General features: G+C 36.2%; 1 protein-coding gene across 1 annotated transcript in view; it reads right to left on the bottom strand.

Moving 5' to 3' along the window:
- Positions 1–469: 469 nt before the first annotated feature.
- Positions 470–15,718, bottom strand: part of LOC118185845 (uncharacterized) — a 39,474-nt gene continuing 24,225 nt past the window's right edge. The window contains exons 3-8 of the mRNA XM_035355762.2: positions 14,358–14,598; positions 13,370–13,669; positions 9,659–9,837; positions 5,715–5,848; positions 2,488–2,673; positions 470–1,317 (exon numbers count right to left, since the gene is read on the bottom strand). Coding sequence (XP_035211653.1) covers positions 1,119–1,317; positions 2,488–2,673; positions 5,715–5,848; positions 9,659–9,837; positions 13,370–13,669; positions 14,358–14,598 — 1,239 coding nt within the window. The 3' untranslated portion in view covers positions 470–1,118. The remainder of the gene's footprint in view (positions 1,318–2,487; positions 2,674–5,714; positions 5,849–9,658; positions 9,838–13,369; positions 13,670–14,357; positions 14,599–15,718) is intronic.

Here is a 15,718-nt window from a genome sequence, read left to right as displayed (position 1 = left end):
CGTGACAGAATCGGTAAAGAAACCCTTAAAGCCCATTTTTTCTTGAAATGGGCACAAGGCATTTTTAGGCTTTGGCCACTACTAAGGCTTGAAGCAGTGGCCATTTTATTATGGAGGCATCTAATAGGCGGCCGCCATTACCTTCTATGTGAAGAGACAGACAATTTATAGCCATGCCTTTCCTGAAATTCGAACGCGGGCATGCAGAGTCACTAACCACTTACCCGTCTGGGCGGCAGTTAGGGAACGTTTATGGTATTTCTTTGAGTAATAAAATTAAAAGCAAACTATTTGGTAGCAAGCGACAGTACAATTCAAAATAGCTAAAATTGGCACCAATCTATATCTCAAATATCTCATCAATTTCTTTCATTGTTACTTATGTTGAAAAATAAGATTTTATGACTTCCGAAAATGATAGAAATTACTGAACATTATACATGAATCTTAAAAAATTATGAAAGTAATATTTTGTACAAAATATTTTATTGCTGTACATTTATTACAGTTTTTGTTTATGCGATAAATATACAATAGGCATGAAATGAATGAATTTAGTGAATAATTTTATACATACAAATCGTTCTTTATAATGTAAAGACGAATTCTTTATATACAACCCTGACTTTGTTTTATGAGTTATATTAAATGTATGTTTTTCCAAGTTTGTATTAAAATTTAGTTACACGTTTGCGTATGTTGTTATTCCTAGTATAATTTATTAAATTTTTGTCAATAGTGAGATCACGATTCAGAAATTTTTAAATTTTCCCAATATTTATTTTAACTTCCAATATTCCCAATATTTTAAAATTTTTCCTTGGAGCTCTTTAGGAGAGTAAGGAAAATTTTTAAAATAATGGATGTCGTCATATGAAATTTCATGAGAAAGTTATAACTAGAAAGTTTCTCATGAAGATGTAAAATGCGAACATGAGTAATTTTGAGGTTTATAGTATGAATAAAATATTAAATACAGAATTTGTGCTTATAGCAAAATGTCTCTAATTTGTCAGGAACTATACACTTTCACTTATGTATCCCACGAGAGGATATAACACGCTGAAATGGCATTGCTGCTATTCAGATCCAGCATCCATACCCGATGATTGTGTCTTTTAGATAATTGAAAAGATCGGAATGGTGACATTGTTGAGTTGTTGCCGAATGACGTGAGTCACTTGGGCTTCAGCTACGGGTATGACAGCCTTAGGATCCTCGTTGATTTGATACGTTAGAAGCATAGCTAAGGCGGATGTGAGGTTACCAAGACCTCGTAGTCGAACAGTCACGTGACCGAGTTTCCAGATCTTGAGCCTGGAAAAGAAAATTGTTAACTAAACACTTTTACATTATTATGAACAAAACAGCTACACTACTAACAAAGTTTCACTCATAGAGAAAAATATGCGTGATCCATAAAATCTGAAAATAAAGTTATTTGAAATACAGGGTTTGTCCGGAAAGTAGTAGGACTGAATTTTAAAAAAATATTCCCAAGTTTGACACATCGACTTAATAGTTTTCAAAATATATCCCTTGCGCATCAACACAGCGCTTCCAGCGACTCTGCCACGAATGCTTAGAAACTCCCTGGAAACGCATAAATTGCAATGCTTTTCCGCTCCCTCGTTACAGCCTCTTGAATGGCTTAGACCGAGCTGTGATGCCGTCCTTTCAATGACCCTTTTCAGTCGAGGTAAGAAATTCTGAAGGAGCGACATGTGGGCTATGGGGTGGCTGGGGAAGCTGTGTGATGTCATATTTGGTCAGGAAGTCCATGGCAGCAGAGGCAGTGTGGCTCAGCGCATTGTCGTGATGGAGCCTCCATGAACCAGAGATTGCCGGACGGACCCGGGCGACTCGTTTTCTGAGTCTGAGGCGGTCAGAGTTCAAAGAATTTCGCCCTTTCGTTATCGTCCAGTTTTCGCCGTTGCAGGACATCCTGACTTGCTCATCTTCAACTTGCTATCTTCCCTCCCGAAAACCTTTGTGCCATCCGAACACATATGATCGGCCCATGACATCACTCCCATAAGCGATCTTGATCCTGTCTGTTTGCTTGCAGTTTTACTAAGTTTGACCCAAAACTGGATACAGCGTTGCGCTTCACCGCGTAACGCTGCTCTAATTAACGATTCATTTTGGAGATGAGAAGGCACTTTGAAAGGGGTTCACCTTAAACTCGATCTACGCTCAAGTGTAGGCTTCTTAGACTACTGGCGACTGGTGCGCTTTTAGCTAAGATCTCCCACACCCCAACCAGTGCAGTAATATCCCCTCCTTCGCCGCGTTTTGGCGGGAAAAATCAATCCTACTTCTTCCCAGACAAACCCTGTAGTACGAATGCTTAGAGGTGGAGCGCGAGATGAAAACTGAGTACGTCCATGTGATAGTCATGTAAAGCAATATTGATATGATAATTTACTAAAATATGTGCAGAAGTTTCAGGAATCAAGTGAGATTTTGAGAATTTGATACTCTCACCTGTCTAATCTTTGCCGAGTCTCTCCAGAAGGTGTTGTGAATTGAGTAAGTTGTACGAGGACAATTACTTCTCTGATGCGGATGTCACCATCTCCGTTGAACAACAGTAGCCTGTAATCTTGTAGAACTCTGTACTTCACATTAACTCGCAGGTTCTCCAGTCGGACTACTAGACCCAAAGTGGTGCTGCAACAAAATGTTTATTTATTCAAGTAGCATAATATCTCGCAAACAGATTTCCTATGATTTAAAGCTATTCATAAGTTATTAGAGATATTCATGATGAAGTTTAATTCAATCATTCACGAATAATTGTAATCAGAACTTGTATTGGAACTGCGGACAACAGCTCATTTTAAGGCGCGCTCTGAGTTACACAGATTAAATGGAACGGGTTGCCCCTATTACCACACCACCCTAGTCAATCTTTGCAATTTATACACTTGAATATACTGAGTATTTCAGAAAATTGGTTACAAACTTTCAGGAGAGATAGAGTACACCTACACGATGGAAAATAACATAGCAATGCATCGTCGAAAAGGCTTTCCTGGCGCGGTAGTGACAACACAAAACACAAGATAGGAAGAACATGGACAGGAGAAGAAAACATGTTTATTATGCCTAATGCAGCAGAAATCAAGAAACAGAACAAAAATAGACAACGATCGTCATCAAAGAAGGTGTTCGAAATTACGACCCCGGACCCTGATGCAAGCCTCAATCTCCGGCACATGGAAGATCTGTGTACCGAACTTCTTCAGCAGCTGCCAAGTTCCTCAGGATTTCTAACGGGGGTTTCGTACACCAGTGTCTTGGCGTACACCCAGAGGAAGTGGTCAATGCAAGTGAGGTCTGACAATCTTGCACCAGACCACCCTTGCCGATACAGGACTCACATCTCCGGCACATGAAAGATCTGATGTTCTGAAAATATCGGGCATGTCCCAAACTTCCCCAGCAGCTGCCACGATGCATGCAACAAGTGCCTCAGCATTTCTAACGGAGGTTTCGTACACCAGTGTCTTGACGTACCTCCAGAGGAAGCAGTCAAATGCAAGTGGATGTGGCACGCCAATGCACCCGACCAACCCTGCCGATCTCATATTGAGGAACCTTTCAAACGTAATTTCGAACACCTTCTTAGATGATGAATAACCTTTTTTGTTCTTACTTCTTGGTTTCCGCTGCACTAAGCGTAATAAACATACATCCTCACCTTGTTCATATCCTTCCTTTCTATAGTTTTATGTCAACATTACCGCTCCAGAAACACGTTTCCGACTGTGCATTGCTATGTGTTTTTCCATCATCTAGTGTATCCTACCCCTACTGCAACTTTGTAACCGATCTGCTGAAACACTTGCATAAGTGGACGCGTAGGAAACGCATAAAATAAATTTTTGTATAAATTGTGAATAATACATGCATATATTATTTACAATTTAATAATAATAATAAAATTAAATAATTTTTAAATTCATAATTTTTAATGTGAATTCCTATGATATGGTACTTACGGATTAGAAAAAATTCAGAATTATCTTTTTAATTAAAATGCTTACATTGAAAAAGAGAACATGTACCTTAGTTTTCAGCACAAATTACTCTCTTTCTGTCCTGTCGTTTAGTTCCTTTTTTCAGCTGATAATCAAGCATTTTTTTGTCAGCTGAAACAGCCTCGCTCTATTTTTCTTAACACCATTACACTTATTTTTCTCCCTTTATTTTTTTCATAGTAATTAATTATATATTTATTTCTTTTAATCGCCTTTTAACAGCCCTCTCAACATTTTATTTGACTATTGACTTTATTTGACCCTACTAACTTTTTATTTGACTGAATATCTTGTCTATTCTTCGCCACAGTAAGAATGATTTCTAGATTCATCTTAACTTTTAAAATACCTTTTATTCTAAAAAAAATCCTTCACTTTTTCTACTTTTTTTATTTTTTAAAATTCCTGTAATTACGAGATATAACCTAATTTTTACCCTTTTAGGATGAGATAGACAGTCTCTTTCAGTAATTTATCACCAAAATTATTCTACAGCCGATGTTTTGTTTCATAATATTTCAATATTAGTACCAAATTTGATCCAAAAATCATTTGCGGGATTATCAGATAATTAATGTTGATCGCATAAATAAAAATATCCGAATACTGCTCTCATGTCCATATCATCTGTATTTATATCATTTCGACGTCATTATTAATTTGTAGCTATTCTTTGAATAAAACTGTTGATACAGCTCATACATTGTTAGTACTCGTACTTAATTGTTGGTACTTTTACATTTAGAGTAACATATTTTTTAGCTTTGGCAAAAGACCTGTAATGGTAAAAAATAATGGTACCGTGCGAAAATCAAATGAGATTATTACATTAAAATGACAACATATTTATGCAGTAATAGTAATTTTGCATAAAGATATGAAAATACTAAACCGGATAACTGAGGATCAGAGTAAACTCAGATTATGACCAACTCACTACCTAGAAATAAAATTTTAATTCGGAATTAAACTTCCTGAAAAATATAATCTTTACAGTTTGTAAATTAATTCAGATAGAAAAGATGCAGATAAAATCTAATTCCACAAACTGACATATCTTTGGCGTTTTGAGAGACAATTATTCTATGAAACTGAATCATTCGATTTCCAGGCGAGTGTCCATAACTCTTAGTATTTGAAATTAAATCCTTACATAAAAGAATTTCATCAACTGTTAACAATTATTCTGTGACGTTTATCTATTTGTTTTTAACTAATAGTTCACTTTAAGTTCAAAGACTTTCCTATTACTCTCTTTTCCCCATGCTTTTCATGCCAGAATGTAAAAGAAATAGCGAGAGTTTATTAAAATTAAGGTAGAATGAAGTGCTATTTAAGCAAGGAGTTTCGTAAGTTATTTTCAGAGCGTGTTTGCCTATTCCAAGCCACGTTGTGCTGTGATTATTAGCAACTTGCGTTAGCGGCGTTAAGTGTTCTAGTCATTAGGCTTATCTTCTGATTTCTGTTTTGTTTCACAAGGCTCGGAGATAATTCTTCCAGAGATCAGTTTAAAAGATTATGTTCCCAAAGGGGCATTACAATTCTTATTACTAACTATTGTAGAATTGAAACATTAATGTCAAAGTTAAGCATCTTATATTAATCTTTCAACGGTAACCATCTTATCTAATTATTTTACCTTTGCAAATAGTTGGATGATTTCTATACCTGGTATTGGTGCATTTGACATAAGCATTCTTCCGCCTGGACAAGTTAGATGCACCTCTTACACCACCGTTGTACAGGAACACAGTCAGCATATCGTCGATCTTCACTGTCGTGTTGGGAAAGGGAATAGGTTCCTAGAAAAGCACAAAATACGTACAGATTAAATTCTTTATTAATTTTTGAAAGTAGGTGACTACAAAAGTACTTCAGAATTCTTCTTTTGAAATATTGCGAAGACATTGATGAATGCAATAAAATACTGTGCGGCTTTATAATAAAAAGACTGAGTGTCTTGTCCATCTAAAAGTATGAATCATTGAAGTTGTTCAACATATTCTTCCTAGAATATGGATGGATGGACGGAAGAGGAATTTCTTCTAGATGCGAACTGTGTTGTTATTGACCCACAAAATAGAAATACACTCTGACAAAAAAAAAGTATATGCATCCAGAAGGAAACGAATTACTATCACGAAATCACGAAACGTAACATGTACGTAGTGTATGAGAAGATAAATAAATGATTACAAATTCAATACAAAAGATCGTGTGCGTTGATCATCACCAGTGAGACTGAATCGGGATTCATCGCTGAAGATCATACACTTCCAGTTCGGTCACACTCCAGCTTGCCCGGTTTCGGCAAAAATCCAATTGACACTGCCTATGATGTGGGGTCAGTGCTAGGTATCTTAATGGACGTCGGGAGCATGTATCTGCTTCAGCCAGTCGTTTCCGAATGGTTTCCCTTGATACTACCGGATGCCTGGCACGTGGTAAAGGGTGTCGAATCGATTCTAGCGACGTTGGTAGTTTGGACGTGGCCGCTCGTAAAAGATTGCGTGATCCTCGCGGTCATGTGTGTTGCTGGGACGCTCTGACCCTCTGCGACTATGGACAATCCCTTCCGTGATCAATTGCCGTTAACACCAAGCAACTATCATTTTGCTTCGACCGATGTGGCGGCCGATACGCCTGTTGAACCAACCTGCTTCTCTGAGGTCTATTATACGCCCCTTCTCAAAATTCGACAACCATGCGTCCTGCCGCCGGTTACGTCTCAAAGGCATCTCTAGTCACAATAGACAACATCATTCCATCTAAGTCGATAGATTCGCTTGAATAGCCCTACGGATCTGGATCTGGATCGTAAATTTAAAGTCTGGCCTCTACCGCAAAGAGTAATCACCAGTAGATATCTTGGCTCTTGAGCTCTTTATTGTTTTAATTCAATCAAAGGCACACTGTCTTGTGTGCCGCGTCCTGGAGACGAAGAAACTAAGAATTACAGGTGGCAAGTCAGGAAAATCATTCCTTCGTGAAAATTCAAGCATTTAAACAAAGATGCTGAAATAAGTCCATTTAAGCAATAATGCCTTCGTAAATACATGAGTAGGTGCGGCTGAAGTCTTACACATAGTTAACAGCTTCGTGAGCATACATAGAGCAGGAGAAACAAGTACATCGTAAAGTCACATGACTTAAATTCAGATTGATCCTTGCTTTAAGCAGAGCGGTTATGATGATGAGACGCAAAAAGCTGATATCTAAAATATTTGTAACTTTTAACAATTTAGTATTACTGAAAATCATTTATATATGCCCTTTTAAGATTTTTAAATGGTAAAAAGAAGTCAAAACTTAAACATTGAGACGTGATAATTTTCTTTTGAAGGTAAACATTTATGCGGTCACGTACGGCTCGTAATCCAATGGAATTTAGCTGGGATTATTCTAACTGAACTTCAGAGAGTTAAGTAATTTCCACGTTCGTAAATATTTAAATTACACAGTTCAATGGCTTTGCAAAATCAAAGTCCGTTGAAGAAACACGAAAAACACATTTTAAAATAACACCAAACTTGGCTATATACAAAACCGGTGCACAGTTCGCTTTGTCAAGGTGATTTATAAAAATCACAAAGTCCTTGGTGCAAAACACTAAACACAAATTAGACAAAAAAAAGTGAGTAAATAAGATACGAAAAAAAATACGAAATATTTACATTATGTACAGCACCACCACCGTGGGTTGTGATGGATTGAACGCGAGCGTTTTACAACACTCTCCTGAGTGGGATCGTAGGTAGTAAGATTTCTTATGGCAGAGTAAGGAGAATTTTGCATACTTGTGAAAACATTGTGTTCTGTGCTCAGAATCTGTTCCTGAATTGGTAGAATTTTTAACTCTTCATAGAGCTGCGAGTTTCTTATGAACCGGGGAGCGTTTGTGATAGATCGAAGTATCTTGTTTATTAACACATTCATCTTCTGTGTGTCTGTTTTTGTTGCTGTAGCCCCAGGCCGATACGGCATACAATAAAACTGGGCGAATTAAGTTATATAAAGTGTTCTTTTAATCTTTAAATCCAATTTAGAATTTCGTCCTAATAACGGGTAGATTGCCATGAATGCTGCATTAGCTTTATTGTTCGCGTAAATCACGTGATCATGAAAAGAGAAAGTTCTATGAATATGCACTCCAAGATATTTGTAAGAATTTACAACAGGAATTGGGATATTGTCAATTTTTACGTCAATATTAAGCGGGAACCATTTTTATACCGTCTGTAAATCACTATGTTACATTTAGAAGGGTTCACTTTAATCTTCCATAGCTTGCACCATGCATCTATTTCATTAATTTGGTACTTCATCTTGTCTATAGCATTTTGAGGGTTCAGGGAGTTAGTTAAAACCACGGTGTCACCAGCATACTTTAAAACAGTTGAAGAGAAAGGCTGAGGCATATCATTGACAATAATGCAAAATAATTTTGGCGAAAGTACGCTTCCCTGTGGGACGGCTTTGTACATTACTTTCTGGAGAGAGAATCACCGCATCTAACTTGAAAAGTTCTTCTTTGAGAAATGAAATAATCAGTTTTAGAAAGCTATTAGGAAGTATGCAGTTTGAAAGCTTGTACACAAGTCCTGCATGCCACACTCGATCGAAAGCTTTTTCGAAATCGAGGTAACATGCAGCGACTGCGTCTTTTTCTGGAAACTTAGAGCAATATGTTCTATTAAGTTTAGGATTTGGTGTGTCGTAGAATGGCCTCTCCTGAATCCAAATTGGTTTTCGTCAATAATTTTCAATCTTTCAAGGTGAGTAGTCAAATGGTCATTTAAAATTCTCTCGAAAACTTTTCCTATTGCCGGGAGTAAACTAATCGGTCTGTAGCTTGTGACTTCATGGGGTTTTTTTCCCTGGTTTTAGTATCGCACGTAATTATAATTGAATGCTTCCATTGCTGAGGGAAATGTGTGAGTCAAATGCATGCGTTAAATATGTTACAAAGTAGCACAATACAGTTTCTTGGAAGTACTTGCAGAGCCTCATTGTTTATTTTGTCGTACCCTCTTGCCTTTCGTTTTTTGAGTTTTTTAATAATGCTTTGAACTTCGTTTGGAGAAGGGAATTTAATGAAGTTAGAATTATGCCGGGATTTTATATTAACTATTTCTTGCTTAACTTCTTCCAATAGCCCTACAGCATGAACAGTTATGCTTTGAATCTCTCCCATTTGCGCATAGCGCGCTTAGACTTGTCTTATTGGTGTAGAAATTTAAATCGCTTATATACCTCTTACCAGATTAAATTCCTGTCGAGTTTCGTTATTTTGGCTCGATTTCTTCTGGTTGCATATATATATTGTGACAGAATGTATTTTAAAGGCTTTTAAAGTCTGTATCAAACATTAGTTGCAACGAAAATATTTGAAGGTATGGGAATGCTCAGTGCTACCTGAATGGACGAGACCATAACAGTATTTATTGAACATTTAGTATTTGTAGCGGATTGCAGTGAGTCTCATAGTTTAATGAGGGAAAAAAGTATTTTCTTTAATTATCCTAGATTTCAAATTACAGTTTTTGCGTTAAAAATCTTGGAAATATAATTTCAATTTGACCATTTTCAAACAGGTTTAACTTTTATCTTACCTGGAATCTAATCAGACGTCGACCGAATCGGAGTAAAGTGTCCACGTATTCATCCAGACCTTCTCCATTTTCGCAAGGAACCTGTCGTTTACGACGTGAGCTTCTTCCCTCTCTCTCAGCCGTTGTTGGTTCATCTTCTGACTTATATTCACTCTCTTCTACGAAGGGAGAAGTATCGCCTATACAAACCAAAATAAATCAAAAGTTTTGAAATCTTTTCGAGACTAAATGTAATTGAGAAAGAAGCATGTCCAGTGCTGTTTTTAAATTCAGAAATATTTCAAAAAGTTATTAAAATGGAACAAATGTGTATGAATGTATCCGATACGCAAAAATGTCAGTCTCGAGGTAAAAGAAATTTTTCCCTCCTGAAAGGGAAATATTTAGGTCAGAATTTAACTATGCCAAAACAGTTTAAATAAACAAACCAATTTAAAACAGCGCTAATCGCAACGAGAACTGTACTAAAAACGATTTAATCGACAGATGAAATTTTTCTGTAGTACATCTTCTAACAAATAAATAAATAAATAAATAAATAAATAAAAATAAAAATAAAAATAAAATAAATAAATAAATAAATAAAAATAAAAATAAAAAATAATAAAAAAAAAATCAGTGTCGTTTATAATGCTATTTTAATTGTGATCGCTGCTATCGATATGATAAAAAGACCTCGATCAGGGAAAATTCGAAATAAAAATTTCCTTCTCAACCCAATGTTCGGTTTTGCAATTTATTTTAACGCAACCTTTTATAATTTACGCTTTAAAAATATTTTTTTTAATTCTACCCAAATTTCGGGGGCACTGTGTGCTTTAATCAGTCAAAATAAGTACTCAATATTTTAAGAAATGATATATTAGTTTGTTTTAAGTTAGTACACTGTGTGATTAGAACAATTTAGTAAACCTCAGTTTGACTTCTAGAAATATACAGCATATTATTTTTATGTTATTAATTTTTCAATAAAAATATGAAAATTCCAGAGAAATGTCTAAAGTCATCATAATAAATAAATCATTAATTCTTTTCTTAGTCTCGCTAAAATGTAGTATTATTTATTAGCATTAATTAACTATTTTGTGTTAAATATTGTTACTAAATGCCCAGCTGCGGTAAGATAGCTTCCCCACAAAGCGAGGTTAGAGTTGCCAGAAAGTGTCAAGGAAAAGCAGGGTTGCCAGATTTGGCGCGAAATCGCCCATTTGGTGATAAAAATAGGCCATATGCCTTAGGTGGATTTTCATCGGTTTTCCCGAGAATATTCTCGGCAGCAGGTTAGGAATACCCTGCCTATACGCGGAGTAGCAGTATGTTGTGAGGAGTATGTTGATTTCAGTAGTAATGTTTTGAGTTTAGAGATTAGCTTACGACCGATCGACCGATTTGGGATACGTACTTGAGAGCTTTGGCGTGAAGTTGTCTTCACCGTTGTGTAGCTGATTGTTTCAGCATGTTTATCGTAGCTTTCCGACGACTGTAAAAGTGTCTTTGGAACTCTCTTGTGTTACACTGGCGAATAAATTGTGTTTTCATTCTTCATCAAGTGTTACCGTCATTTACTCTAAAACCACGAACTCGTACGCAACAATGTAAATGATAGGAATATACTTAACCGTTGAAAACAAAATATTTTAGTATACTGTTACGCATAGCAGTGAAATTCTTACCACAAAGTAGTGAATGCTTGTAAGAGTAAAAATTAAGTATATTAAGTACATAAAGTACTATATAAAGATTTTATATTACGCCCAAACGGCCGTTTTTGTCACTTACGCACACATACACGTTTCGAGAGCATTTGGGCTAAAATATATTTAAAAGCAACATATCTTTAAAATTTCCCGCGCTGGAGATAAAAATATTTTTTTTCGGAAAAATGTTGCCTTTGCTCGCTTTGAAATCGTTGAGTGTATTAATCAAAAATTCGTTAAAGTATAAAGAAATATGAAATAGACAGTAAACCAAATTCCAAATTCTGAATTCGGGCTTCGAGGTACTGGTATTCGAATGGAGGACTATGTTTTGATGCCTCTAGGTATCGTTGTTTTTTCACAATACGAGAAACAAATACATGCATAAACCCTTCATTATTTAATTTCTTTATTACAGGGCGATAATATTTGGTGGCAATAATTTGAAAAATGATTCAACCTTTTATAGTGATTCAACGCAAAATACCGTTTCAAGACTAATATTCCATACGGGACTAACGTCCCTTTTGGGCTAAAAATGTTTATTATATCCAATGACAGGCCATATTCTCTCCGGGTGGGCATAAGTCAACTAAAAATTATTTATATTAATATACTTATTATATATAAATAAAATAGCTAGAAATAAATAAAAAAATAAAAAAATAAATAAAAAAATAAAAAAGCTCGAAACTAGCGTAAAGAATTAGTATTTGTCATTTAATAGATATATTAGTTTACACTTTTCCCTTTCAGCTGCGAATGTCGTCATATTTATCATTTTTCTCCGTAATTCGTTATAACAATGAGCTGTGACGTAACAGCTCTGTTTTGGGGACATTACGTAACGCTTTCGAGACATGAAAATCTCAAGTTAAATTTCGTCAATCGGCATTAGCTTCTTTTTGAAGGTCACTTTTTAACTTATAAAAGCACCCCCATAAAAGTTACGGCAATCTTTATTTAAGCAGGTCTTATACCAATAGGAGTTTCATTTGTTTAAAATCAAAATAGAAAACTAAAAGCTACTTGCATAAAAGTACCCCTGCATAAGGGTTCTGTTACCTTCATGAGAACGTTTTTGAAGTTAAAAATTAACCTTCACAAAGGTGATGGTACCTTTATGCTCGAGCCCACATGTAAAAGGTTTCCCAGCTGGCAAACTCTAGCCAATCTTTGTAAGTGTATTGGTATTCTTAAGAAGGCATTCCATTTTTGCCAGCTTAGGCACCAATTTCAAATCATTTGTAACAAAATGTATAACATTATAGTTCATTAAAAACATCATTGTTCAAATTTGCACCCTCTCCAGAGGTCGACTAGGAAGCAATCCAGGGGTTTTGGCTAGGTAATTATCTAGACAGACTCGACTTCTGGGCAAACATCAACAGTCTTAACAGTGCTTTGCTGTGGGGATGCTTCATGGTTAGATTTCGAAGCTTGTCCCCAAGAACAAGCTTTAAAATTGGCTCACCTTGATCAACATTTGGAGGGCAGTCAATATTTAACATGCGTTCTATGCTTTTCAGTGGTTTCATTTCAGACCACCATTGTCTAAGCGTTACAAAACCCAGATTTTGTGAAACTGAAATTGTCCTCCTGAGTTGACAGGAGGGATTATGCGGTTTTGGATAGCCTGTAGGTGTTGGAGCGATTAACCGTGTAAGGCAGCCTCGAGCAAGCCAGGTCTGGGTGCCCCTTCTTCCTAATACACTGTTCAAATTTGTTAAAAGGGTAGTCAATGGCAATGGAAACATTAATGCTCATGAACATCGAAACACATTCAAAATACGTATTATGAACGTAACATCATCACACAGTATTACAAAGGAGTTAATAATAGTCACCATTGACTAAGCGTAAGTTACTATATTCTGAGTTAAAATTATTGAATAATACAAATATGAATATGACTTTTTCTTATAAGTATAAATATGACTTCTAAAGTGTAAGTTACTATATTCTTAGTTAAAATTATTGAATAATATAAGTATAAATATGACTTTTTTCTTACTTTCTAGGAGCTCAAAATCAGGATCAATTACAGTAGAAGTTGTGTCGGCGGGCAGAGGTGGATACATTTCGAACCATGAAGTTTGTTTTGATCGTCCCATAACATGAGCGATAGCTTGCTCAAGACCTTCTTCTGCGAGCCGCTGAACTTTCTCAATGACAGCGCTGCTGACTGCTTGCAAGAGCTCACCGGCCTTTTCCAGCGCGCCTTCATTTTTCTTTAAAAAGCTAGTAAATGTATGACTTGCAGCTTCCCAGTATGTTCTGAAGGAGGCTTGACTCAAGGAAAGAATGGAAGAATCTAGAAAGTAAAGATATTTAAGTGCATTTATTTAAACAGTTACTTTTTTTTTTTTGAAATATTTATAAAAGATATATGTTGTGAGGTTTGTTTTAGTAAATGTAGTCAAAACTCCATTATTGCACACTACACCTTTTGCGGACATTTTGATTTAAAGAACAAATTTTGAAATGCTTGTCTCTATAAATATGAAATCAACGTGCTTCCATTCAGTTGACAGCTTTTAACAACGGACAAAATCCCTGGTGCTATGAATGTCCGATAAAGGCCATTCTGTTCGTTCGTACAGATGCCATGTAAAAAAAATTTTTTTGAATAGATTCGAGAGAGATCAAATGTTATATTTTCGTTGAAATATGATGCTCGAAATTTTTCGCGATTAAAATCTACTTCCTTACTTCTACAAGGAAATAAAAATGGAACATTGTTGTACACTTTGTGGTCGTACATTATTAAATACATTAGTATTTGAATTTGTTTTTCACTTACATGTCATACGAGTATTCAACATTTACTTTTTTTCCCTCTGTTTTAAAACTATTCACATCCCAACGAATCTCTAAACACTTTGGAGAAGAAAGTACGTAAAAAATCTGTATACAATTCGGGTTATACAAATAAAACCTGCAGTTTTCAAATGTCATGTGTAATTTTCATATAAACTAATAATTTAGAAAGACTGTCTTACCTGTGTCTGGCTCTTTGTGTTCTATCCTGCCTATCCATGTGGCCATAGCGTCGTTGACTTTAGCTTCAAACATGCCTTCATCTGTGAGTGACTGAGAAAATGGTGGGTTTAGGAAACCTTTCAATTTGTAGGTTCCTTTCACTCTTATTTCTGGAAACCTCAACAATACTGATGTGCGTAAGACGTCTAGGTTAGTAACAATGTCTCGCAGTTGGAAATTACCCAATCCTTCGACAAACATCTAAAGGAAAACGTATTGCATGTAATAGATAGTTAAATAATATAAACCGAATGACACGAATCGATATACAAAGAATACATAGTTTGCTTCTACAAGAAAAGTAACGTAAAGTTGTCCTGGAAAACCTAATAAAACTAATGTATTTTCAAAAATAATCAAATATTTTTACTACTTTTTTAGTATTGAAAATTCGCAAAGAACCAAAGCTAAAATTGGACGCTGAAATAAGGAGCTTAAGTTTGTTAAAAAGAGAAACAGCGGAAAGAAGGATTGTCAAATGTAATTCACTAGCAAATTATTTGTATCATGGAAAGAGCTAGGATTACCATATCCCTCTTACTGTACGACTGAGATCTGTACTCTGACAATCTCGGCTCTGGGAGTATAAAATACTTGAACCTGGGTTACTGTAACCTATGGACGCAGACTATAAGGTATTTCTCCCGCCTTTTTAGCATGCCTTCGTTGTGTAATGTCCAGCAGACTGGCGCGTATTCGAGAAGTGGTCGGAGGTTCGAGTCCTGGCGAGGGCATTGCTCATTTTTCATGTCTCCTGCTTCTAAGTAACATAAGGTTTCTACAAGACAACCCAACTAAAATGGGAGCCCATAGAGCAGTTGGTGTTAAAACGCTCCTTACTTGGTAGCACATTTTGATGAACAATCTTTTTCGTTCAACATCTTTTGTGGTGTGTCTGCCTTCCACTCCTTCGTGGTCGATCCCTGAACTTTACGACCCCGTGACTCCAGCCGAAAAGAAGTACACAGAGGTGACTTGTGTAGTGAACCCAAGAAAGGCGTCCGGAACACGTAATCTCTCACCATATTACCTCCAGCCCCGATTAAAAAAATAAAGATTAAAAAACTTTAATAAAAAACTCTACAACAGCACTCAATTAGGCCCACCAGCGGCCGATCGGTAAAAGCCGCTGAACACTGGTAGTTCGGTCCGGGGTTCGAATCCCGGCGAACGGGTTGGCTGCATGGGCGTTTTCGTGGTTTCCCCCATGTGTAATGTGGATACGAGCCAGTTTCCCTTAAAAAGGCCTCCACGGGGCATCCCTCCCTCTCCGTGTAGTGCCTAAGGGCGAAGCACATAATAAGTAAGTAAAACAGCACTC

The sequence above is a fragment of the Stegodyphus dumicola genome, chromosome 6, assembly GCF_044657685.1.
Source record: "Stegodyphus dumicola isolate Sdum_Otavi_A_Nest chromosome 6, ASM4465768v1".
NCBI classification, from domain to species: domain Eukaryota; kingdom Metazoa; phylum Arthropoda; class Arachnida; order Araneae; family Eresidae; genus Stegodyphus; species Stegodyphus dumicola.
Note: the sequence above shows the minus strand (reverse complement) of the source record. Positions and strands in the feature narration are given on the sequence as shown.